At 40.5% G+C, this 27,135-nt stretch overlaps 1 protein-coding gene across 3 annotated transcripts in view; it reads right to left on the bottom strand.

Moving 5' to 3' along the window:
* LOC149818814 (uncharacterized) overlaps positions 1–26,067 on the bottom strand; it is a 250,458-nt gene extending 224,391 nt beyond the window's left edge. Inside the window, exons 1-6 of one of the 3 annotated variants that reach the window (XM_089984378.1) lie at positions 25,852–25,904; positions 25,162–25,299; positions 23,817–24,027; positions 23,678–23,738; positions 22,080–23,592; positions 21,927–21,958 (exon numbers count right to left, since the gene is read on the bottom strand). In XM_089984378.1, coding sequence (XP_089840504.1) covers positions 21,927–21,958; positions 22,080–23,592; positions 23,678–23,738; positions 23,817–23,956 — 1,746 coding nt within the window. In that variant the 5' untranslated portion in view covers positions 23,957–24,027; positions 25,162–25,299; positions 25,852–25,904. The other 2 variants (XM_089984377.1, XM_089984379.1) reach the window with 2 other exon arrangements.
* Positions 26,068–27,135: the final 1,068 nt, after the last annotated feature.

Raw genomic sequence — 27,135 nt, 5'->3', positions numbered from 1 at the left:
TAACATATTCAGTTTCACATATGAAAGCATATCATATTTATCATATCTCATGAAAGCATATCATGTATTTATCATGTATCATATATATGCATCATGAAAGCATATCATATTTATCATGTATCATCAAAACATAGTTTCTCAACAAAAGGGGCACACAGTGGTTTTCCAAACCATGTGACGTCGAAGGGGGTTTCTATTCTCTCCCATGTGACATCGAATGAGTTTAATGTTATGTAGATTGAACAGATGGTGTGTGTGACATGTTGACTGTTATGAACCTACATGCGCTTATGTATGTGTCTAGAATCTTGGACTTTTTGGACTGAGTTGGATAGTTTAGCCAGAAGGATGGGGGTCCGGGATTGGTAAGCCCGATCACCTTCCCTAGCATATGCAAAAACTCATCCTTCTGTCAGATGTATATGAAAAATGTTATTTTAGCCTTTCAATATACTGATTGTGCAATCATGAAGGTGATCATGGTTCAGTTATTAACATTTTTCTTTGAGCATGTATGCTTGATGTGTATGTGAAATTTTACATGTACACTCCCACACTCAAAAGAGATATGCATTGGTTAATACCCGTATGTGATGTAGGTGACACACGTAGTGAAGATGTATATGATTGAGATATGACATGCTTATGATTGTGTTAGGGTTGCATGAGTGCACATGCATTTGGCACATGTTAGCATGCTTATAGTTTGTAACATGTGAGGTATTTGATGTCTATTAATATGTCATGGCAAAGTTGTTTTGATATAGGCGCATACATGATATGAATGTGTGCAGCCCTGAAATTTCAATTGCTAAATCTGGGTTATGTTCATGTGTGTGGATGTTAACACATGAAAAGGTTTCCTGTGCCTACATTGATGGGACATGTTTGATTATCGTGCATCTGTGAATTGGTTTCCAGTACATGTGCATACACGGAATCGATGTGTGTTTGGCATGTATAATCATGCATAAATGTTCTCATGTACTTATGAATTATGGATGAATGCATGTGTGTTAAGTGATTACATAAAAACACTTGCACATGGATGGTGAACACATGCATATGATTATGGTAACTCATGCACATTGTTAAATTGGTTTGGATGGATGTGTATTTGGAGGCATGCTGACCTCATTGCATAAATTGCAAGTTGTTATGATTTTTGCATATGATGCATCAATGGTCTAAATGAATCATCACATGCCTGGAGAGCCTTGAGCTTTGGTCTGCTCTTTCTTTAATTGTTTAAATGCATCGCAATAATCATATTTACATGATGGTTTTAATTGTGTTGTTCTATGGTTGCCACGGGTGGTAGGCCGTGAGGAGCTACGCATTGGTGATTTGCAAGATTATGATTAACTTTGCATGTCGATTTGCAAATGTGATTCTATTGTTCTATATTGCAGTGTTTGATGTGTTTCCACAGGCTGGAGTCTCGTGAGGGTTCTCGCAGGGGTAGATGCAAGCTTTTGCCTTGTTTTTGCATGTGGAACTACAAAACTCAATAATTGGCTCTTAATAAAAAGATAATGAATAAGAACAGTGTAATATACGTTCTGGGATCATCCATCTGGAGAATAGAGATCTTAGAGTTCCGGTCTTGGGGAGACTGTGAGGATACAAAAACTTTATGTGCTGCAATTTTTTCCCTGAACTCGATATTGAGGTTCATTCTCCTGACCACGGTTTTAGGGAGAGTCCGCCACTTTACCTGGGGGTGGTGTGTTGGTCACAGCTGTGAGTTTGTTTTGGTACCAAGAAAGTGGCACTTGTGGGTGTGGGGTGTGTTAAAAGGGGAGCCCTCGTTCTCCTGCCATCGAGCGAAAGAGAGAGACAGGGGAGAGAGAGAGAGAGAGGAAAAGAGGGATTTCAGAGAAAGGTCGTGCATCACTCGTGACTGCACCTTTCATTATATTTAAAGTTAAGTGAATACAACTAGGGTACAGAAATACCCCTTAACAACATGCTAATTTACATTAAAACTAATTGGATCTGGACCTGATCCATTATATAAGTGGATCGGGTCAGCCATATACACGGCGACTTCTTTTCACCCTCCCTCAAGTTGTGCATGGTGCTGAACCATGAACAACTTGTTTTTCAGAAACCAAAATTTATCCTTTGTCAACCCTTTAGTGAGGATGTCAGCAACTTGTTCAGCAGTTGGCACATACATGGGCTCAATCTCTTTGTCTTCAACCTTTTTTCTAATAAAATGTTGATCTATTTCAATGTGTTTTGCTCGACTATGGTGGATGGGATTGAAGGACATGTTGATGGCACTTTGATTGTCACACAGCAACAGTGATCGAGCAATCGGTTCTCCCATTTCTGTCAGGAGATGTCTTATCCATGTAGCTTTGGTCGTGGCAGTGGTCATCGATCTGTATTCGGCCTCAGTGCTTGATCTAGCAACCGCCTTTTGTTTTCTACTGCTCCAGGATACAAAGTTTGGCCCAATGAAGTTGCAATAACCGGATACTGATCGTCGTTCGTCTGGATCACCCGCCCAATCAGCATCAGCATAAGTGACGATCTCATGGCCCTCACGGTCCCCGCCTGGATCTAAGTCTCTTTTCTTGTATACCAGCCCATCACCAATTGTGCCATTCAGGTAACGAAGTATACGTTTGACTGCCTCCATATGTGACATACGAGGTTCATGTATAAACTGGGATACCTGATTAACCGAATATACTATGTCAGGTCTAGTAAAAGTCAGGTATTGCAACATGCCAACTAAGCTGCGATACTTAGTGGGATCTCCATATATATCCCGTTCCTTTGAACTCAGTTTCTGATGAATGACACTTGGAGTTGTTAACGGCTTGCAATCTGTCATGCCTGCTGTGCTGAGAATGTCCAACGTGTATTTGTGTTGAGTAAGGGTGAGTGTATCATTTCTTTTATCAACTTCTACCCCAAGAAAATATCGCAGCTCTCCCAAATCTTTCATCTTAAATCTCTGATTTAATAACTTCTTTACCTGCTCAATGTAACTTTTACAGTTTCCTGTGATGATGATGTCATCTACATATATTAATAGAAGAGTAGTGACTCCTTGCTCATTGTGAATAAATAATGAGTGATCCAGAAGGGACCGAGAGAAGCCATGTCGTTGTATTTCTAAAGAAAAACTGTCGAACCAGGAACAAGAAGCTTGTTTCAAACCATAGAGGGCTCTCTTTAACTTGCATACATATTTTTTGGCGTCTCGTTCGGCATATCCAGTGGGTTGTTCCATGTAGACCTCTTCTTTTAAATCCCCGTGCAGAAACGCATTCTTTACATCCAGCTGGCTCAATGTCCATCCATGTTTAATGGCTAGACTCAACACAATGCGAATGGTCCCCATTTTAACTACAGGGCTGAAAACAGTGTTGTGAAAAGCGTAATGTTAATATATTTATCCAAAACTCTTCAAAATGAAAGTGTTAACATTCATAATTACAACTCAAACTCTTCAAAATGACAGTAAAAAATAGCATCAAGAAAAGAAGTAAGAAGAAAGAAAGAACCCATGGAAAAACTAAAAGAGGTAGATAGAAAGTATTTATCTCCCATCTAAATTCAATATAAAAATCAGCTTAAAAGAGCAGAGGGAGTAACAGTCCAACATGAATCAACATATTTAAATAATAAAACAGAGTAACAGAATGCAAACTTAAGACAGAGTAACAGTATGTTGATCATATATTGTAGAATTTTTTTGTGAGAGACGAGAGAGAGTAATGGCATGAGCTCCAATAACTAGGATTTAGGAAGCATAAGCTCAAGTTTCCTACAAATAAGCAAACTGATGTCTGTTTATTTGTTCTCTTACCATCATTGGAAGGAAACCTAGATGTCATGTTAGAATCTTACTTCAAGAAGTCAGTCATTTTAAAGAGCATATTTCTTCCTGCAGCAACTTATGTTGCTTCTTTTTATGTTTCCATAGTTTTTGATATTTCAATGATTAATGTGCTTTGATAAATTCAATGGCTTAAATAACCATGATAAAAAGTGTGTATTAGGATATTTAATTAATTTCAAAATTTCGTGCTTATTTATTATACCTATTCTAAATCCATGTCAATTTGGTTTGTATACTCAGTGATCTTTTCCCACTTGTGATGTCAAGCATAAATTTCAATATTTGTGTACTGCAGGACTATACAAAAGTACACAGATTTTAGGCACTGCAATGTTAATTTTGTGTGTGTATGTGTCTGTGATATTTGTTGTATTCTCTTAGTTTTAGAACTCTATTAATGAGTTTATCTTCAAGATGGTTTTCATCTCTGATGCTCTCTCATGATTGTTTGTTTGTTTTGTTTTAGGGGAAACACAGACAATTGAGTGGGCTATGCGCCTATGAGTTGCTCTTTATATGGGCAAGGCTTTGGACTATTGTAGTAGTGAAGGTCATCCATTGTATCATGATCTTAATGCATACAGAGTTCTCTTTGATCAGGAAATAACATATGCTTGTCTCAAGTGCAGCAAGAATCCTGTATTAGAAAAGTTTGTTGGTCCCATTTAGTCTGAGTTGTTTAATTGAGAGAACGTGCCCTTCTCTCAACTGGAAGAGTCTGGAAATAGCTGGAAATTTTGGACTTTGTTAATAGCTTGCAGAGTCCCTGTACAGCATCATTGATTTGTTCGCAATTTTTTTCTCTAGGAGAAGTGAATTTTAAAATCTCCCTACGAATTTCTTGAGACCAGCATTAGTGGAGCATGCACAGGTGCACAGACAACTTCACGACTTGCTCACAATATTTTCCATGAGAAATGAGTTTTATCCCTAAATACTCTCCTGTCAAAAATTTCCTGAGAACATTAGTGGAGCATGCACACATGCACGCCCACATGGCTGTGGCTGTGTTTCAGCTTATATTCTTATTTTTACTTGCAGGATGGTGATCCAAGACTTTCTTGCTTTGGTCTTATGAAAAACAACAGAGATGGAAAGAGTTATAGCACGAACCTTGCTTATACACCGCCAGAATATTTACGAACTGCTAGCTGATTTCTTGGCATGGGGCGGTCCTGGTTGCTTGCCAACATTTTTCCTCAGAATTTATAATTGTTTTCGTAATGCTGGCTAGTGGCTACCATCATTATGTTGGCATATCGTAGATTTTTTTTGTGAGAGATGGGAGACAACGTACCTATTTTCTGGGCTCAACCACGAGAGAGAGCCTGCGTGTGAACAACGAGAGAGAGAAGTTGTGTGATACACACAGTCACATACATGAGAGACGAGAGAGAGTACATGCATGTGAGAGACGAGACGAGAGAGAGAACATACCTATTTTCTGGGCTCAACCACGAGAGAGAGAGAGAGCCTTCGTGTAAATGACGAGAGAGAAGTTGCGTGAGAGAAAGAGAGAAACAGAATGCAAAAATAAAACCCTAATTAGGGTCGGGCCCTCTTTGTTTATACCCCAACTTTTAGTCAAATTAGACCAAAAGCAATAAAGGAGTAAAGGCGTATACGCTTCATTTTGAGGCGCGCCTTGCCTCGAGGCGTATGAGGCGCACGCCTTGGAGTTTTTGCGCTTTATTCATGCGCCTCAAGGCATAAAGCCCCTCGCCTTGAGGCGAGGCGCGCTTTTTGCGCCTTGAGGCGCGTTTTTAATAACACTGGCTGAAAGTTTCATCAAAGTCTTGGCCTTCCTCTTGGGTGAATCCCTTGGCTACAAGTCTAGCCTTATACCTTTCGATGCTCCCGTCTGGTTTATACTTTATCTTGTACACCCATTTTGACCCAACAACATTTTTGTTTAGTGGTCTAGGTACAATCTCCCATGTCCCACATTCATGTAAGGCCTCTATTTCTTCATTCATTGCTTCTACCCATCTTCTAGAGCTCGCAGCTTGATAGAACATGAGGGGCTCATCCTCTTTACTTATGGATGTCAAGAACAACTGAAAATCCAGTGAAAAGTTTTTATAACTTACCCACCTGTCAAGCGGATGTCGAATCCATGAGGATCTTCTGACATCCATCGTCTGCGAAGCGGATGATCCAAATGGATTTGTACTCGTGCAAGAAATAAATGAGGGTTCTTTCTCTCGCCGGGTGTACACAATACCCTTATACCTTGTTGGCTCCAAGTCATGTGTAACAGTCTCCTCCGTTTGAGTTTCATTGGTTGATTCCTCATGTGTCTCCTTCTGACTGCAATTTTCTGGACAGTCTACTTTACCATTGGAAAAGAGTTCTGAATTTAACCATGGGTAGTAGACCTCAATGCTGGGGCTCGAGTTATCAGCATGAAAGGTTGAATTAGCATCCTGATCATCAAAGTTCATTTCATCGAAAATTATATTCCTTGATATTTTGACACGCCTACTCAAGGGATCATAGCACCTGTACCCTTTGTAGTCTTCTGCATATCCTATAAATCTGCATTTCAAGGCTTTATCTTGGAACTTGTGCCTAAGTGAGGTGTCAATGTGAACATAGCAAATAGACCCAAACACACGTAATTCATGATAATCAGGTTGTATGCCAAAAAGAGAGAAATATGGTGACTTGTTTTCTAAGATACTCATGGGCAATCGATTTATCACATGAACTGTGGAGTGAAAGGCCTCAGTCCATAATGATACAGGGAGGTTGCTCCCATGCATCATGCTCATAGCAGTATCAACAATGTGTCGATGTTTCCTCTCAGCAATCCCATTTTGTTGAGGTGTATGCGGGCAAGACACTCTTCTCTTTATCCCATTATGTTAAAGGAAACTAACAAAGTCACTAGAGGAGAATTCACCTCCTCCATCACACTGCAAATTGAGTGTAAAACCCGCATTTAAAAATATATATATATTTATCGGACCCGGGCCGGGTACCGGGCCCATCGTTGTTAGGGTTTTTTAAAAAAAAAACCGACACAGGAGGTCTTTCTCCTGTGCGCCGCACCACACCGCGCCTTCGACCCGATAAGGGAAACCCATCGGGGTTTCCCCATTTGTCGCCCCTCCCGGAGCTCTTTAAGAGCGTTGCGGGAGGGGAGGATCGATGCCCCGCCGCCCTTCTCGTTCCCTTCAGGCGACAGCCTCGCTGGCAACCCCGACCGACGCCTCCTCCTGCTGGTCTGATCGCCGCCGCTGCTGCAACCACCATCGGCGATCCTCTCCCGAGGTATGCCGTCTCCTCCCTTCACCTCTCTCTCTGTCATCTTGCCGGAAGGCACGACAGGAGGCCGGTGGCCCCTGTCGTGCCCTCCCTATTCACCTCCCTCTTTTTTCTCCTTCTTAGGGGTTCGCAGGGAGGCCGGCAGGCTGCGCACGACCCCTACTGCGCCCTGCGTATCCATCAGAGGCCGACAGGGGGCCTACGGGACCCCTGTCTACTCCTTCTCTTCCCTGTGAGAGATCGAGCGACCGACAGGAGGTCGGTCGTCCCCCTGTCTCCCGGCCCCTCTTCTTTTAAAACCCAGCAGGGGCCTTTGGCCCCTGTCACCCTCCCCTCTGCCATGATCTATGAAGGGGTCGGCAGGAGGTTGATGGCTCTTGCCGCCCCGATCCCTCTCTCGTCGGCAGGGGCTAGCCCCCTGCCCCTTCGGTGCTGACGGCAAGGGCTGCCTCCCCTGCTGTTTTGCTGCCATCGGCAGGGGCTCGACCCCTGCCGATTCGCCACCGTCGGCAGGGGCTCAACCCCTGCCGAATCGCTGCCGTCGGCAGGGGCTCGACCCCTGCCATTTCGCTGTCGTCGGCAGGGGCTCGACCCCTGCCGATTCGCTGCCGTCGGCAGAGGCGCGACCCCTGCCGCTTCGTTGCTATCGGCAGGGGCTGCCCCCCCTGTCGATTCGCTGTCGTTGGCAGGGGCTTTTCCCCCTGCCGCTTCACTGCTGTCGGCAGGGGCTCGCCCTTTGCCGCCTTAGTGTCGTCGGCAAGGGCTCATCCCCTGTCGCCTAATTCTACCCTTGCCCCCGTCGCACCATTAATTATATTAGCATAATTGAATATTTCACACTCTTGCAGATTTACGCAACGGGTCTAGTTCGCACTCCACGGCCCGACCCTCGTATCATCTACACCCGTAGACGCACGCAGTTGCACGACATTCCGAGGTAGGGTAAAGTCGTACAAAAGACAATAAATAAACCTATTTAAGTTGAAATAATTAAGATGCCCATGCTAGATATGCTTAGATTTATATTGCTTCTGCATTGCATATTTTCTTGTCTGCATATTTATGAGTCGAGGTATGATTTTACTCTTTGAGTATTAATTTGCATATTTGCTTATGTGGTTGAAGGTGGTTTCATACTTTTTGCAATACTTATGCCCTTAATTGCTTGCATATATACTTGCTTGTACGTTCCTATGGGTTGATGTACAATTTCATTCTTCGATTATTATTTTGCGTAGTTGTTTATGAATTTGAGGTGTGGTTTCGTACTTTTTGAAATACATATGCCCTTGTTTGCATGTATACATTTCTGCCTGCATATTTCCTTTGAGTGAGGTACGACTTCGTGTCTCATGTATTACTTATGACCTTATCTGTCTGCCTATCAAAGTGGTCAAGGTATGGTTTGGCACCTCGTGTGTTACTTATGCGTTTTTCCCTCGATGTGCGGCATCGCAAGTTGAGAGTTGTTTGTTGACATGTTATAACCTGCATATGCTCACACTCATGGGAATTATGTACTTACATAAATGTAGTCTTGTGCCTATCCTGTTATCACTTGTTTTCAAAACACTAGAAGTTGCACTTGTGCGCTATAGTTCTTTTAAAGAGGATTTCCTTCTGCAAACCCAGGGCTCTTCAAAGTGCACAACTTTTGCAAAGTTAAGTTTTAAGTCCTGTCGGATTTCGAAGTCACATATAGGCCCTCCCAGGTTCACACACTTGGGAGAAATATTTTATAACCCCGATTCGAGTTGCGACCCAATTCGAATAACCCCGATTGGGGGCAGGAGCCTATGATCGAGTGAGGTTCTGTTGAAGGACCCATTCTTCATTTATTAAACCTAGTGTCGTGTGTCGTGCGAATTGTGTCGATATTAAGATAAATTTTTGAATGCAAGATTGATAGTGAATGACTTAATTTGGCATTATGGCTTGTTGAGAATAGGTGGTTTTAAGTAGAGTTATCTTTCATTAAGGTGCTTTTTGTAATTTAGTTCTTTATAATGGGGCTGTATTGTAATTAGGTCTTTAAGCCTCTCTCTATTTAACATAGAGAGAGGCCCTAATCGTATTATGAGTTCTGAGGTTTTCTTTGCAGCCGTCTCTCTCTCTTCTCTCTCTTTCTCTCTTCTCTCTCTCTCTCTTCTCTCTCTCTCTTCTCTATTTCTAGGGTCCAGGCCATCGTCTACATGGTATCAAAGCTGTACCGACCATGGGAGCGTGATCGAGCGTGATCGTGGGAGCATGATCGTGGGAGCGTGATCGAGTCTGATCAAGGCTCGATCGATCGTGGAGGCCATCAGATCGTGGAGGCCACCAGATCTGTCAACAGATCTAATGAGTAAAAGGAAAAATATCTAATCAGGTCAGGGATGAAATTTTTTTTTCTGGATCTGTTGACAGATCTGATCACGCAGTTGGTCGTGGATGCTTGCTGTGAGTTCGCAGCTTCTTGTCGTGGATGCTTGCTGTGAGTTTGCAGCTTCTTGTTTTATCATTTCATGACTGCCTACTGTCTCGGTTTCGTGGCTACCTGTTGGGAGTTGATTGCTGTTGGGAGTCTGATTACTGTTGGTGATTTTATATATGGTTGGGGGCCTGTTTTGTGCATCTTGATATCGTGGTTGTGTGGAGTTTGATTGGTGCTGGTACTCTTTGCACTGAAAATGTTTTGTGTATCTTGATATCGTGGCTGTGTGGAGTTTGATTGGTGATATTGTGGCTGTGTGGAGTTTGATTGGTGCTGGTACTTCCTGCTTATTTTTTTTTCTCTCCAGCAATCCAACTCTTAGTGGTGTTGCTCGGGAAAAATTAATGACGTATTGTCAAACTGTATAGGTCTGGGGAGCTGCCCCTGTTATGAAAAAAATTTTCTGCATATGCAGAAGTCGTGTTAGTTGTGAATCACTGAAGTGCTGAATTATTTGTCTGCTTGTGGGCTGCTGCTCACTACTGTAGTGGGGTTTTTTTTTTATTGTTGTTCGTAAGTGAACAACTGCTGGTTGGAATATCAGTTGGCGTGTGGGTGTAACACGCGGGGTTTTTTTTGGATAGTGTGGAGACTGTCCAGTTTTTTTACCTGCAGTATGGCTGAAACTTCGAAAGGTGATTCAAAATTGGAACATATGGGAGAATATAAGGCATTTGCCAATCCCTTTTCGTACGGCTCGTCTGTGAGGTTAAATAAAACCAACTATGTCAGGTGGTCCAGAACATTTATGATGTCGGTATCTGGACATCGTAGAAAACATATCTTGTTGGAAGATGGACCCACTGAAAAGGTGGGAAAATATGTTACTTGGGATGAAGATAATGACATAGTCATGTCATGGATTATGAATAGTGTCGAACCCCATATTGCAGATGGTTTAATTTATTATAATACCGCCAAACAGATGTGGGACAATCTTCGAGATACATACTCACAAGAAACTAATGTGAGTCGTATCCTACAAGTCGAACAGGAAATATACAATTTACAGCAGGGAGATCAAACCTTGGCCCAGTACTATGCCTCCGTAAAAGCTGCTTTTGAAAGACTTAATGCTCACAGACCTCTCTGTTGTTCGAAACAAAAGGATCATCAAGAACAAACTATGGTTGCTAGGTTTCTTAGAGGTTTATCTTCAGAATTTTCTGTTGCAAAAGTCCAAATGTTGACTGGGTCGGATGTGCCTACTCTTGCTGAGGCATATAATCGTCTAAGCAGACTTGCTATATCTCTTCCACATTCTCAGCCTGTGACTCAGTCTTCTGCCTTAGTTGTCTCATCTGGTTATGGACGTGGAAATCTTCAGAACATCAGAGGACGAGGTCGCGGCCGAGGTGTGGGAGGCAGAGGAAAGCTTCAATGTACATTCTGTGGAAAATCTGGACATTTAGAAGATCGTTGCTGGGATAAGCATGGCCGACCAACCTCATCTTCATCAAAGTCATATGCTCCTAGAGCTAATACTACTTCTCTCGAGGCAACAAAGGCACAAGACAATATTTCTGCAAGTGACAGTAGTATAACCCTCAATCGTGCTGAATATGATGAGCTGATAGCTCTTCGTCCTTTGAGCTCTACCTCTCCTGTTGCTGGTGTTGCCTATTCAACCGGAAATCTTCTTCATCCGACTGACAGTAAGTGGATTATTGATTCTGGTGCATCCAGGCATTTGTGTGGAAATTCACTTGTTTTTTCAGATTTGAAGGATATTAAGGCTCAGCTTGGAGTCTCATTAGCCGATGGGAGTACCTCCCCGGTTGTTGGTCAGGGAAATATTTCTATATTCTCCTCATTACAGTTGAAAAATGCTCTTCATGCCCCAAAATTTCCTCAGAGTTTACTTTCTGTGAGTTGTCTTGTAAAAGAACAAAACTGTAGAGTAATATTTGATCCAATGGGTTGTCATTTTCAGGATTTGCTGACGGGGAAGAAGATTGGTGGAGGCTATGAAGAAAATGGAATCTACTACTTACATCATCCAATGGGTACTGTGCATGCAGCAGTGGACCATTCATTTAGTCCTGTTCAGTGGCATCGTCGTCTTGGTCATCCTTCATTGTCAAAGCTTCGTTCGGTCTTTCCTCAGATTCCCTCCACTGCATCATTTCAGTGTGAAGCATGTCAGCTGGGCAAGCATCATCGAAGTTCGTTCCCTTCGAGTCAGAGTCAGTCTAGTAATAAAGTCTTTGAACTTCTTCATGCAGATGTATGGGGTCCTAGTAAGATTCCTACTAGGACTCAGTGTCGATACTATCTAGTTATTGTTGATGATTTCTCTAAGTTATCATGGGTGTTTTTAATAAAGGAACGATCTGATGTTCCAAATATTATCAAATCTTTAATTCTTGAAATAAAGACTCAGTTTGAATCCAGTGTCAAGATTGTTCGCACTGATAATGCTCTCGAGTTTAAATCAAAAAGTCTGTTACAATTTTACCATGATAGTGGCATCCAACCCCAAACTTCCTGTGCCTATTCATCTCAACAAAATGGGGTGGCTGAGCGAAAACATCGTCACCTACTTGATATTGCCAGGACCATTATGATCCAATCAAATGTTCCTGCGTTATACTGGGGAGATGCAATTACAACTGCTTGCTATCTGATCAACCGCATGCCTTCCTCTTCTGTGGGTGATCAAATTCCAATTCATATCCTAAAACCAAATACCCCTCTTTTCTCCCTCTCGCCCAAAGTGTTTGGATGTGTTTGCTTTGTACACAAACTTGGCCCTGACCGTGATAAATTAGCTGCTCAAGCTACAAAGTGCATATTTATAGGTTATCCCAAAAATCAAAAGGGATATCGATGTTATGATCCTACTTCTCGCCGAGAGTATGTCACTGCGGATGTGTCTTTCTTGGAATCCACTCCATATTACTCTAATACTGGTTCCCCGCTGCAGGTTGATCCAGCTGAGTCTTGCCCATTACCTATACCCCCTTTTCCCTTGGAATTCGTGCCCTCATTCCCGAACCACACTTCATCCTCTTCCAGATTTCATAATCCTCCATTGGTATATGTGCGTAGAGATCCACCTCCTCAAGTGCCTCCCTCTTCTTCCCCTGAGGTAAGTTCTACTGACAATAATGATCTTCATGATGATGATAACAGGCCGATTGCTCTACGAAAGGAGACACGACAATGTACTTTATATCCCATGTCTCGTTTTGTCTCTGAAGCCAGAATTGGAAATCAGATGAAATCTTTTATTTCAGCTTTATCTGCTGAAGTTATTCCTCAGAACTATCAGCAGGCCGAGATTCATACTCACTGGAAGAGGGCTATGCAAGAAGAAATGGATGCCTTAATATCTCAGCATACTTGGGACCTAGTTGATTCCCCTGCAGATGTTGACATTGTTGGATGCAAATGGGTATATACGATAAAGTACAAATCTGATGGTTCCATTGAACGGTACAAGGCCAGATTAGTAGCCAAAGGGTATACTCAGACATATGGTATTGATTTCTTTGAAACTTTTTCTCCTGTTGCACGAATGGGTACCATTCGTCTTGTTCTCTCAGTAGCTGTGCAGCATGGTTGGAGCCTGTCTCAATTAGATGTGAAAAATGCATTTCTATATGGGGACCTATCTGAAACTGTTTACATGCAACAACCTCCAGGATTCGAGGTTGAGGGGGAGTGTCGGAAGGTGTGTAGATTGAAAAAGGCAATTTATGGCTTGAAACAAAGTCCTCGTGCATGGTTTCAGAAGTTGTTTGAAGTAATGTCAGGTTTTGGCTTTAATAGGTCAGCAGCAGATCATACACTATTCATAAAGAAAACTAGCTCTGGCATAGTTGTTATGGTGGTATATGTGGATGACATCATTCTTACAGGTGATGATGTGAAAGCTATTGAAGCCACAAAGGCTCATCTTCACAAACACTTTGTTACAAAAGACCTTGGTTCACTCAGGTATTTTCTGGGTATAGAAGTTGCCAGGAGCCGTGAAGGGATGGTTTTGTCTCAACAAAAGTATGTTCTTGACTTATTAAAGGAAACAGGAATGTTGGGAGCTAAACCAGCAAATATTCCCATGGACCATAAAGTTCAGTTGTTTAAAGAAGGGTCAAAACTGGTTGATAGCAAAAGCTATCGCTCCCTAGTTGGGAAACTACTGTATGTAACTGTGACCAGGCCAGATATTGCTTTAGCAGTGAGTAAAGTCAGTCAGTTTATGGACAAACCTACTGAGGTACACTGGAATGCAGCTATTATGATTCTCAGATATCTAAAATCTTCTCCTGGAAAGGGGTTATTGTTCAAGAAAGGTGGACCTCTGGATATAGTGGCCTATTCTGATGCTGACTATGCAGGATCTGTAGTAGATAGAAAATCTACCACAGGATTTTGTGTGTTCCTGGGAGACAACTTAATCTCTTGGAGAAGTAAGAAGCAAAATGTGGTTTCGAGGTCTAGTGCAGAATCAGAATATCGGGCTATGGCCCAAACAGCTGCTGAATTGATGTTGGTTCGTACTGTGCTTCTTGATCTCCAGGTGAAGGTTTCTTCTCCCATGACCATGATGTGCGATAACAAAGCTGCAACATATATAGCGAACAATCCTGTATTTCATGAGAGAACAAAGCACATTGAGGTTGATTGCCACTATGTAAGGGATATGGTTCAAGCGGGTCATATCACTACCCAATATCTAAAGTCGGAAGACCAAGTTGCAGATATGTTCACAAAACCTCTTGCCAGACCAAATTTTTCAAAATGTTGTGACAAGCTGAGCATGATCGATATCTATGCTCCAGCTTGAGGGGGAGTGTTGAGAATAGGTGGTTTTAAGTAGAGTCATCTTTCATTAAGGTGCTTTTTGTAATTTAGTTCTTTATAATGGGGCTGTATTGTAATTAGGTCTTTAAGCCTCTCTCTATTTAACATAGAGAGAGGCCCTAATCGTATTATGAGTTCTGAGGTTTTCTTTGCAGCTGTCTCTCTCTCTTCTCTCTCTTTCTCTCTTCTCTCTCTCTTCTCTATTTCTAGGGTTCAGGCCATCGTCTACATGGCTTTTAAGGATGAATCGTGTCAAATGAGCACTCCTTTATTCTTTGGATCGTTATGAAGTTGTGTGTTGGGTGTTCCTTTTGAGAAGCCCACAGACCTCCCTTGTTCAGTATAACGTACTTTTAGACATGCACAACATGTTAACTACTTTGTTGATCGGACAAGAGATTCGAGATGACCTTGCATCATGAAATATGAAAAATGTTGTTGAAGTGAATTCAAGACTTATCTTGCCAGGCTGTGTTGTATTAATTCCTTTGCAGATAATATCTGTTGGGGTTTCTTTTGTGGACCCATTTACCTTTCATCGTAGTCGTACTTTTGACAAATAGGACCGTACTTTTTGACAAGTACGTCTTCTTACGTTGCGATGATTGAATGAGTAAGTTGTGGCAGCCTCGATGAGTGCAAATAACAAAATGTTGTGATCACCTAAATAAGTGATGTTTTCGCCTTCACCGGCAAGATACTCGAGTTGGTCGAAAGACCAGAGTATGTAGAATGAGTCTTCAGTTAACTACCCCTGATATACTCATTCGAATCGCTGACAGGAGAGGACAGGAAGGTACAAAACTTCGATGGACAGGCCATTAATGGCAGTTACGAGCAAAAGACTCGGCTTCTCCAGTCATCGGAGTTAGGGGAATGAGACTACCATAATTATCCTAGGTGGTAGCTCTCCATGTTTGGGATGCATCCATTGTTTATGCTGCTTTGGAGATTCCTCTCTTGGTCACCGACCGTCCCCTTAGGTGCGGACTCAGTCAGCTATCCGGGTTATCATAAAATACATAGCATAATAAACCCCCGGATCAGTCTAAGTTGTTTCTAGAGTCGTGCCTTGTGCGTACCCGCTTGGCCAGTTAATATCGAAACATAATTTAAACCCGATCACACAATGTGTTCAGTTATGCACGTATGAAAGTTATAGTGTACAACAGGTTCAGTACTTATGGAATTGTGTGTGTGTGGTTGATGAAGCATTGTATTTCTTATGCAGTTCTTTGCTTGTAATAGTTAGCCTACTTGTGCCAGTAAAATGCTTATAATAATTTTAGCATTGTGCTCATGATAGTTGCTTTGTGAATCTGTTGAAATTAAATTGCTATATAATTGCTTGTGTACTTGACATATTAAATTATTCTGCTTAATTATGTTCAATATTGTCATGTCTGTGCACCTACCAGTTTTTAGCGAAATTGACCCATTTTATGGGCAGGTAATGGATAGGTAATACAGTCTGCGATGGCACAATGGCGTGATGAGTTCAAGATAGAGCTCTTTCCCTGACGTTTCGCTCCTGAGGACATGTTGGTAAATTTGGTATAAAGTGTGTTTCAAAATTTCTCTTTTATTAAATCGTGAGTTAATAAAACTGTTTTAGTAAGCTTCTTCTTGGTTTCAACAAACGAATTCTCAATTATTGAAACTTCATTTCTAAACCATTTGGTTTCAATGGTTGTGCGGGATTTGACAAAGGAAAGTTTACGCTGTAATGCGCTCAAGGTCCATTGACTTGTGGTTTTAAAAATATCATTTTCCGCTGAAGTATTATTTAAACTCTGATTATTGTATAATTTCAAAGCTTTCTAAACTATTCTAAAAGTTACAAGTCCTGGATTTTTGGGGCGTTACATTGAGAATGTTGGTAGAGAAATGATTTTGAACAAAAGAATGAAATCTCTGGAACAATCCAAAGACTTCTGATTTGTGCTTCATAAAAAATATCCAAGTATAACGTGAGTAACTATCAATGAACATAAGATAGTATTTACTGCCAGAAAGAGAAGTGGGGCAGGACCCCAGACATCTGAACAAATGACCTCAAATGGCCTTGAAGCTCTTTTATTAATGAAAGTAAATGGTAAAACATGACTCTTACATAAATGACAGCTAGAACACTTTGTATCAACGACTTCTGAACTCAGACTGGACTTAGGGATGAGATTATTCGAGACAAGTTTTTCAATAAAATGGCGACCCCAATGGCCAAGACGACTATGCCAAAGTCTTAGCTTATTACATTCAGAAATAGTAAATATAAAATCAGGATCAAAAGATTGACGTTGGTGAGGCTTCAAGGATGAATAGTTGGAATGAATGAAGGAAGGATCTTCTTAAAAGATGTACATATTGCCCCATCGTTTTCCTTCAGCGAATGTCTTCCTCGTGCAAAGATCCTTAACATAAACAGAAGAGAGAGTAAATTCAACTGAAGCATTAGCATCATCAACAAGTTTTGAGACAGAAACAATGTTTTTTTGAATATTAGGTGCATGGATGACACTTGGAAGTTTAAGAGAGGACTTTGACATGTGTATAATGACATTTCCAGTATGTGAGATTGTGTGATGAGATCCATCTCCTATGACTATGCTATTCTTACCAACATAATGAGTGAGAGTCAAGAGTTTACCTACATCACCCGTGACATGAGTAGCTGCTTCGGAGTCGACATACCAAATTCCTTTGTCATTTTGCTTCATATTCAATCCTGCCAAGGCTGCTAGCAGCAACTCTTTTACTTCTCTATCCTTCCTAGCTTCTGCTTGTGGAGCTTTCCCTTTGTTTTGAGGGTTAAACCAACAATTCGCTTTAATGTGCCCTTTCTTGTTGCATAAGAAACATGTGGGAGTGGGTCTTTGTCCTTGTATATTGGGTGTTGGAAGTATGCCACGACCTCCATGGTATTTCTTGCTTGGCCTCCTTTTCCTCGAAAAGAACTTCCTCGTCCTCGACCATAACTTATTCCCATAGCCAGCACATCTTGTGTTCCTGAATGCCCATGAGTATCTTCAGAAGATCCTTTCAGAGTCATTTTCATATTGTAATAATTTCGCACGAAGATCTTCAAACTTTGGAAGTTCTGGTAAACATAGTAAGGTTGTCGTCATAACATGATAATCTGGCCCCAATCCACTCAAGGTTTGTTGAACTTTATCTTTTTCATTGACAAGACACCCAACAACAGTCAGTTAGTCTGTGATGCTTTTCATTTTATTCAGGTATTCCATGATAGACATGGAATCTTTCTTCAACATTTGAAACTCTCGCTTAAGAAACATAATTCTTGCCTCAGAAATTTGAGAATATGTTTGAACTAGCGTATCCCACAGTTCTTTGGCCGAACAATCATCAGGAAGAGCAATAAGGACCTCTTGTGAGAGAGTTGAAGTGATGTATGCCACTAGCGATTGATCCATTTTCATCCAAGCAACATATTCTGGATTCTTGTGAAGAACAACAGATTGTTCTCCTTTATCATCCGTTTTTTCCTGCGAAAGGAATTCTGGAGGAGCTGGAACTGATCCATCCAAATGACCAGAGAGATCATGACTCTTTATAAATGGGATGATTTGTCTTTTCCAGGTTAAGAAATTGAGGTTATTCAGTTTTTCGGAAACTAGTTGACCGAGGAAACTTGAGGACAGACATGATTGCCCATGAGTAAAATCCATTGGAGGGAAAATCTGAACTCACACTTAGGTATATAAAAAGAAACAAAGCAAAACAGAAGGTTCGGCTAACAGGACACTCGGTTGACAGGTGAACTGGAAGACAAGTTCACGTGATTTCTAGGTGCTGCAGAGAGCTCGGCTAAGAGGCTGATGTACCAGGTGATACTCGGCAGTCAGGAAACAGCAGAATTTCAGAATTTCAGAATGAAAACAGCAGAATTTCAGAAAACAGCAGAATTTCAGAGAAAACAGCAGAGATTAACAGAGGAATCACAGATTAATAGAAATTTCAGAAGTGCAGATTGTAGAAAATCAAAGGAATCACAGTGATTCTGAAATAAAAAGAGATTTACGTCACCACAGATGTTGAGTTTTCTCACAGCGAGAAAGAAAGAGGGCTAAGAAAGCTGCACTTTGCGTTTCCAGATGTACTCGGCTGAAGGATGGTGAAGGAAGACTCGATCAGACTCAGCAGATCGTGGCCTGGTTGACAGGCGTGATGAAGAAAACAGACGTGATAGGCTTGGCTCGCCTGATTGGAATGGAACAGGCGTGATTCTGGTTGACAGGCGTGGCTAAAGAAAACTCGATCAGACTGGTGATGGAGAAAACTCGATCGTGGCTGAAGAAACAACAGATCGTGATTGGCAGATCGTGGGTGGAGAAGACTCGATCAGACTCAGCAGATCGTGGCCTTCTAAACAGGCTCTGATACCATGTTAAAAGGGGAGCCCTCGTTCTCCTGCCATCGAGCGAAAGAGAGAGAGGGGAGAGAGAGAGAGAAAAAAAAAGAGGGATTTCAGAGAAAGGTCGTGCATCACTCGTGACTGCACCTTTCATTATATTTAAAGTTAAGTGAATACAACTAGGGTACAGAAATACCCCTTAACAGCATGCTAATTTACATTAAAAATAATTGGATCTGGACCCGATCCATTATATAAGTGGATCGGGTCAGCCATACACACGGCGACTTCTTTTCAGGGTGTCCCTTATGTCCCCGACATTAGATGTGAAGGTCTAATGTTCCGAAGGTGATTCGGTCGAGGGCTAAGTTGAAACCCAGTAATAAAATACAAATTGTGTGTTAAGCTACCCTGGGAACCTACTTGACCTTGGGGTTTGTACCCGTTTGGTGTATCCGCGGGCAACGGTAATTAAAAAGAGAAACTTAAATTATATGCATTTAATAGGGCATGTATATGGAAAGTGAAACTTAAGGAAAGATAATAAAATGATTCATGCATTACACATAAGTCATGCATTTTCCTGCTATGCATTAGAACATGCATATGTTATCTGTTTTCTTAATTGTTATATGTTTGGTGGATGCGTGATGTTTAACTTTCAATGTATGTTAAACGTCTTGTACTAAAAATTGTGCATCATGGTATGGTTTAATGTTTCTTTATGCATAATGGATGTACCTTGTGGTATGAATGCGTACCTGAATTATGAATTGTCATAATTGCATTTTTCTGAATAATTGTGTGGATTTATATTGTGGTTGTGGGATATATAAATGTTGCTATTAATGTTACCTGCCAGTTAACTTCTGATAAATTGTTGACGGTCGTAGCATAGACCTTTACTTATCTTTGTACGTGCTGAAAATCATATATGACACCCATATCACATACCGGATTGATGATGTACCACATTAAAAGTTACGGATTTCCTACTTAGACAGTTGTAGTCTAATTCCTATAAATTTTCAGGTGAAGAGTTGGAGTTAGGAGCGGCTTCGGGATGAGGCTTCGATCGAGATTTTAGATTTATTGTTCCAAGGATAGTGTGAGAACTCTTATCTTAATTTTCATTGATATTGAAATGAAATGAATGTTTTGGTCTTGCTCCACCTGTAATGTTTTGGAATGCTTAGCACTATGGTATGATTGGTTTCCGCTGTATAAAAAAAAATCTTCAAAAAATTGGGTTAAGATTTCGGGGCGTTACACATATTGTCATAATACAAGGAGGTTCTCTTAGAAAATTGATGCAGCGAGGTATCGGCCTTCACGTGTGCTTGTGTGCTGAACCGAGGGGCACGACTTCCACGCCGTGCGATGAACAATAAGGAATCAATGAAATGGCCACCGAATTCGATGGCAATGGTTCTTTATTCTTTTTATTTCAATGAAATTCAATCAAACATTGGGAACAATCTTAACCGGAAATAAGAAAACAAATAATGAGAATGTAAAGGAGAACGAACTAAGGGAAAACTACTGACAAAAACAAACAAAGAAAAAACTGCTGCAAGTTGAATATTCTCTGCCCCCACGCAACCCTAGAATAGGGTTTTATAGACGTCAGCTGGATCCGGGTCTCGGGTCCGACACTGGACCCGAGATATCTTCTCGATGCTGCTGGGTCTGTGTCGTCCAGGCCTGCGCACGTCTGGAATAGGTACGCAGCAGGTCCCTGCATCGGGTCACCTTACCTGTGGTCGGATCCCGCTCCTAGGTCCGATCGTCCATCCTTGGAAGTGGATCAGGCACCCGGGCCGAGCCTGGGTCACGTGGTATAGACCCAATCGGGTCCTGCTCTGCATCACTCTCCCCTGGTTGGGAAGAAGTCGACTCTGACGACTTGTTGTCTCCACAGTAAGCATATAGATTAGACACGTTAAAAATAGGCAAAATGTGTCAATCTTCAAGCAGTTCAAGGAGGTAGGCATTCAGACCCAATCGCCGAAGAATCTTAAAAGGACCATACTTCTTAAGACTCAACTTGTTATAGGTACCTACGAAAAAACGCTCGTGATGCAAGTAAACCCAAACTAACTGACCCACTTGAAACTGGACATCACGACGACTTGGATCTACGAAAGCTTTGTAGGCCTCGTAGCTTTCAACAAGTTTGGCTCGGACCTGTCTGTGGATATCACGCATATATTCGACGGCATCAAATACGTCTGGGGCTGGGTCTGAGATATCGGACACAGGTGCTAGGTCAACTACATGGGTGGGTGACCGACCATAAACCACTTGGTGATCCATATAAATTGCATGCACTAAAATGGGGAAATAAATTGCAAGAAAATAATCAAGAATTCCCAAGAAACATCTAGTATCAAAGGGCTCCCACAGAAATACATTAATTTGTAGAAGAGAAGATTGGAATAAAGGCATTCTCAACACATACATAAAAAGCTTGATTATCGATAAACACTCAAGTGGAAGTGTTTCTTTTGTTCTCTTTCATTTCTTTTTATATTTCACCCTTTAATGAACCGATGGTTAGATAATACTCAAACCATTGTGTTTGAAGGCAATGAAAATTTAATTTGGAAAAATAAATCCAAGTCATCTCAGAGTACATCTAGGTTCACTTGTCAAATGCTCTTCTCACAATTTTCTGATGAATAATAAATAACTTATGAATATATGTCTTTATCCAAAAATGAATCTCTTGTTAATTTATAGTGTAGCTTGTGCTGGTCCTATTGATATGACCTATAGCATGCTTTTCATGGAAACAACTTATCTTGCAAAGGCCTCTAACTAACCATTCCCTCTCTCATCACATACACCAAACACAAAATGCACATATGTATTATCCTTGCAACACATCAAGGGTTGCAAATTTTGTAGGCAGACAAAAGTTTCAAAAGAATCAAACAACTACAGGTATTGCAGGGGAGCAGTTGAAAGTACATTCACCAGCATCAACCATATAACAAGAAATAATCATATTCTATCCTATTTTAAGTGATATCCCACAAAAATATACAAATGATGTAATGAAGATCTATAGTCTCTTGTTCAATTCTTTTTTGAATCCCTACAAAGTGTTACCATAGTTTAAGAAGAAAACTAACCACTATTTCACGTCCTGTGCCAGTTCCAGGCTCTGCATTAAATGGAAAAAATATCCTTTAACAAAATTACATGAAAAAGAAAGCCAAACAAGAAGCAAGAACTATGATAAACATAAGCATCTTTTAGTGGTAATGCAATATGAGAAAACTGACCTAATTTTATCTGTTCAGGGAGTCGCCTTTTAATTGTTCTTCGTTGTAAAGCACGTTCTAGTGCCTTGCGTTGCTTCTCTATGGCTTCCTTCTCAGCAACGTGCTTGATAAGAACATCATCCTGCTTTGGCTTTTCTTGAACAATGGACCATACTTCATCAGGGTTGGGCAAGCTCAAAGCTGGATAATCAGTAGTCAATACTTCAGAAACATTCACTTTTCTAGGAGGAAATCCTTGCAAGATAGACCTAATTCTGCGAGCCATGTAGTCGGGAATCTCTCTTCGAGGACCATCTGCCAGTAATTTCCATTTTTCGGAATCGTCATCAGTCAAGAAATCTATTCTTCCACCGTTAACCATAAAAGCAACTTCTTCAATTCCATCAAGGGTTCTTCCCTCCAGTAATAGTGATTCAGCTGATTCTGCCCTCTGTCTCCAGACACTTAAAGCAGCCTCAGATGTCCTCAAAGACCGTTCAAGAGCTGCACATCTTCGCAGATAGGCTTCATCTTTCATATGCATAGCCATTTTTGCTGCATCGACAGCAGACATGATACTTTCCATCTCAAGCTTGAAAGCCTTGGTGATTGTCTTTTCCCTTCCTGTTGCTGCACGCTTAAATTTCTCCAGCATTGTCTTGGTTTCCTCCTGCAGCTGTGAAGACATTCTCTTGGTTGCCTCCTGAAGATTAATCAGAGCCTTCTCTGCATTATTTGCACGGACGTCTGCACTACTAGCTTTTGCTTCAACAATTCCTAATTCTGATTTCAGTTTTTCAACCTCACTTTGCTTAATCAATAACTGATTCTCTAGATCACGTACAGTGTTCTGTAGTTGCAAATTAAGATATTGGAGAGGCACAATCTCATCTACTACATGAATCTCCCCTGAGAATGTAGCCATGGCACTTTTTGCTTGCTGACTGGCTTGTTCTGTTACCGAGATGACCTTGCTGAATGTATCTTCTGACTGTTTGATGATAGATGATATCACTGCCTCGGTAGCATTTCTGATCCGTTCCTCTATATGATATGCTGCTTCTGCAGTAGATGTTTCAGCAGCTGAGACTCTCTGCTGAGAATCCTCTAATATGTGAGACGTAGCTTTCTGAAATGCAATCTCTGCCAACTTCTCAACTTGCAGTGCAAGTTCAATAGCATCCTGTTTTGCAAGAATCAATTTGGACTCCAGTGCAAACTTCGCATCCAGTGATTGTTGGAGGTTCTGATTGAACATAGATTTGGCAGCTTCAAGTTCAGAAACTGCTACTTCTTGATTATGACGTAGAGAAGCAGCATATTCCTGTTGCTTAGCTTCTGAAAAAGCCAGCTCTTCAATCAACCGATCTTTCTCATTTTCTGCAGCTTCTAGTCTGGATTTAGCTTCTGCCAGAGCAACCTTTGTTGCTGATAAATCATAATGACTAAATTCCGATGATTCCCCATTTCCCGTGGACAAGGCCTCTCCATCCTCTTCAAGAAGGGAATCTGCCAGATTATCTTTTGAATCTCCCTGTTAATAGTAATTCAAGAACATGATCTTCATCTGAACTAAGAGATGGAGAAAATCTGTTATCTAATGAATTTTATATTCATACCCTGCTTGCAGATACCAGAAGTCTCGATACACCAACATCAGCACCTTTGCCTAGAAATTTGCTGCAATAATTAAATATTAGAAGGGAAACATTGGAAAATAAAGAACAGGTCAGGAAAACATGAGCATTATGTAGCTACCGCTTTCTATTGGAAGGACTTCTTAAATTAGGAGGCCACCTCAAGTGGTGGTTTGGTGTCTGGTAACTTTTTTTCCTAGTAATGATAGTGTGGTGCAAGATATGCTGTAAGGGTACATCATGAAGAACCACCAGACCCATATATATCTTCAATTACTAATCATATAGTGTAAGATGACCTGGAATTCCCATATATCATAATGAACTTAACCCTGCAAAAGGAATTTTAAATACATAAGTCACAGTAGTTTGGAATAAAACATTTTTATCATGTGTCAGACGAAGAAGAAATGATTCAAAATATGAACATTTTGTATGACCTAATGGGTAACTCTTGCATAGCATATTATGATCTCAGGATTGACTGTTCTCTAAATTTCAAAACATGGTAATAATGGCATCAATGTACAGTACCATTTAACAAACAGTTAACAAGAAGCAACCCAACCGTCATGAGATGTATTGATGTTGCATCTATGGCATATTTTTAAAATGCAGTTTGACTATTTAACCAAGTTTCTCAGACACTGTACACGCAGAGAAGTATTAAAGGGTCATGAGTTAACCACATTAGTGAGGGCCACAATAACAAGTACACACTTCTATTATACACAATACCTTCAGTATAAAAGATAAGAGAAGATCTAGAATTGACAATTGTGTACGATTGTTAGGTCATATCAAGATAATTAATTATTAAACAACATAGATCACTAGCTCTAAACATAGACATAAAAATTAGGTCGTAAGAAGAAAAATTCTAAGCGCCAGTATTTAGATAGTAAGACCCTATAGATAATACTGTAAACAAACAAAAGAATGTTAGAAGTTGCAAAACAAGGAACATTGGATTGGATGACAGATTTAGACCCAATTTGGGAGGCACATGACAAGTACATTAAGCATGTTGTATAATTAGCACTAGGTGCAAAAGGTGTTTGTGCATATAAGAAGCCTCAGTGGTAAAGAAGTTCAAGAATCGATCAAGGATGATGTTCTAACAATAGAAAAAGATAAATAATATGTCAGATTAGAGACCAATATAAGGTAGCCAAGAAAGAGGCAAAGAGTGTTATAAGTCAACCATAATGCATATATAACATTTATATCATATATAATAGAATGTGTAAATACATATGTTGGCCAAAAGTAGGGAAACAAATAATGAAATTGTAAGATAATCAAATTAAGAATTAGAGAAAATATTTCTGTAACTTATTAAACAAAGAATAAAGAAGTAAAGTAGAGCAATTGCACTTTTGTCAAACTCTGTAAGAGGAACGTAGTCTGCTCATACATTTAGTCAATCATCCTATGGTGCGGTTTCCAATGTACAAATCACTTACTGCTATATTTACGAGAATCGCTTCCAATTTTCTGCCCCAAGAGCCAGCTAATTCATTACCGGCTAACTGGAAGCAGAACAAAGGCAGGATAGAGCTTTGTTTATCCCTATTTAGCCAAAAGTTGGTGCTGATAAATAACTTTAATCCAAAAGGTGTAGCAATTTCATATATGTAGCAGAAGAAAAAGAAACAATTAGAAATCTAAATTAAAATAAGATCGTATCAAATGATCGAATACACAAATCATGATCAAAATGATTTCAGAAGAAAACTGAAGAGGAAAATATTCAGTTGCAGGAAACAACATGCAAATTAAAACTAAATGACCAAAATTTAAAGCTCGAATTCAACAGATGCTAACATCATACAAATTAAAACTAAATAACCAAAATTTGAGGCTCGTGATTGACGAAAGGAAAGTAAAATTCATAAAAAAAGTTCAAATTTAATTCAAGCTAATCAAACGCAAATCCATACACCATTTCCGAATTTCATGTAAACTAAATCATGCATGGGATGAAAACGATAAAAAATAACAATTCTTCAACAGAAATTAAAATGCATTGCGCATTCAGATCGAATTCACATCAAAAGGCGAAGAGGTCGAAAGAATCTCGCTCCATTAACCAAAAATTTTTTAAAATGATGCAGGGACAGATAGAGAGAGTCGCACGAAAAAAGATCAAACACCTATAGCCTATCGATCAGAGACAGCATTTCGCCAAGAGAAACAAAACGACGAAGGATTCAGACTCGAATTTGCATCAGAAAAAAAAGACGAAGAGAATATGAAGAATTTCAATTGCTTGAGACGCTAATCTAACGAGAGACCGAGGAGGACATACCCCTCTAAGGCGTGGGGATCTCTCTCTCTCTCTCTGGATTGCTTAGACAGGAACGAGCGGGAGACGACAAAGAGCGCTAAAAGACAAGTGCCGGCCTATTTAGAGTCGCTGGTCGCCTGAAGGGTAAGCAGAAAATTGAAAGGAAATAATATGATAAATTAATATTTTATCAGTTGGTCACGGATCCTGGAAAGTCTTTGCCCTTTTCGCGGCTCTCCTTTTTCATCTCTGCCACCTTTTCTTTTCCGCAAAGGTGGCAGCTGCAAAGGCCAACGTAGTCCACGTGTCGAGGGCCAACATTGAATGACGGAAATACCTATGTTGATTTCTTGTAATTACGTCAAGCAAATATGTTTCAAGTTCAAGTTTCAAGCCCCCGATCGTCTGAAAAATATTCTCAGAAGCATCCAACAATTTTAGGCGTTTAGCATTTAGCTTCTTGAGTCGATTGCTTCAAACGACCACATGTAATCAAATATCCAATACGAACCCGTCATAATTTTCGGATTCGGATCTTAGCGTTTGGAAGGGATTGTAGTTTGCTAAACGGGATATCTTTGGATTTGGAATAGTTTTTTGGTTTGGATCTAATTCAGATTTGGATCAAAATGTCATCTTGTTGGAATTTTTTTTACATGGAAAGAACTTGCATTCAATCTTTTTTTTTACTGGATCCAGTATTATCAGTTATAATTTTTATCTGGATTCAACCCTACCTCACTGGATCTAATTCTGATTTAGGTATGTTATTTGGATTTTGGATTCAGATTTGGATCCGGCATGATATAGGTCATTTCCTATCCATTTGCAGACCTAATATAAGCCTTTCAATGGGTTGGACTCGCAACAGATCCAGTTGATCCATCTCTGATGTCCAACTTTAAGGTGCATGTACCGCATCCAGATCCACCTCACCTAGCTTAAACAGAATTAGGTTCGAGTTTGGATATCGATCAAGCATAATACCTGACCTGGTGAAATGTAATTGTTTGATATTTTATTTTGAAATGTGCCTGACCTTAATTAAAGCATGGTTGGATCTGGCTTTGATTTAGAATTTATCAAAATCTAACTGGGTCAACATGCATCTTGAATATTATGAATCCAAACCAAATGACTAATGGGACCT

Source organism: Nuphar pumila, chromosome 13 (genome assembly GCF_984573655.1).
Source record: "Nuphar pumila chromosome 13, dmNupPumi1.hap1.1, whole genome shotgun sequence".
Lineage (NCBI taxonomy): Eukaryota > Viridiplantae > Streptophyta > Magnoliopsida > Nymphaeales > Nymphaeaceae > Nuphar > Nuphar pumila.
This window is presented reverse-complemented; position numbering and strand designations above follow the sequence as displayed.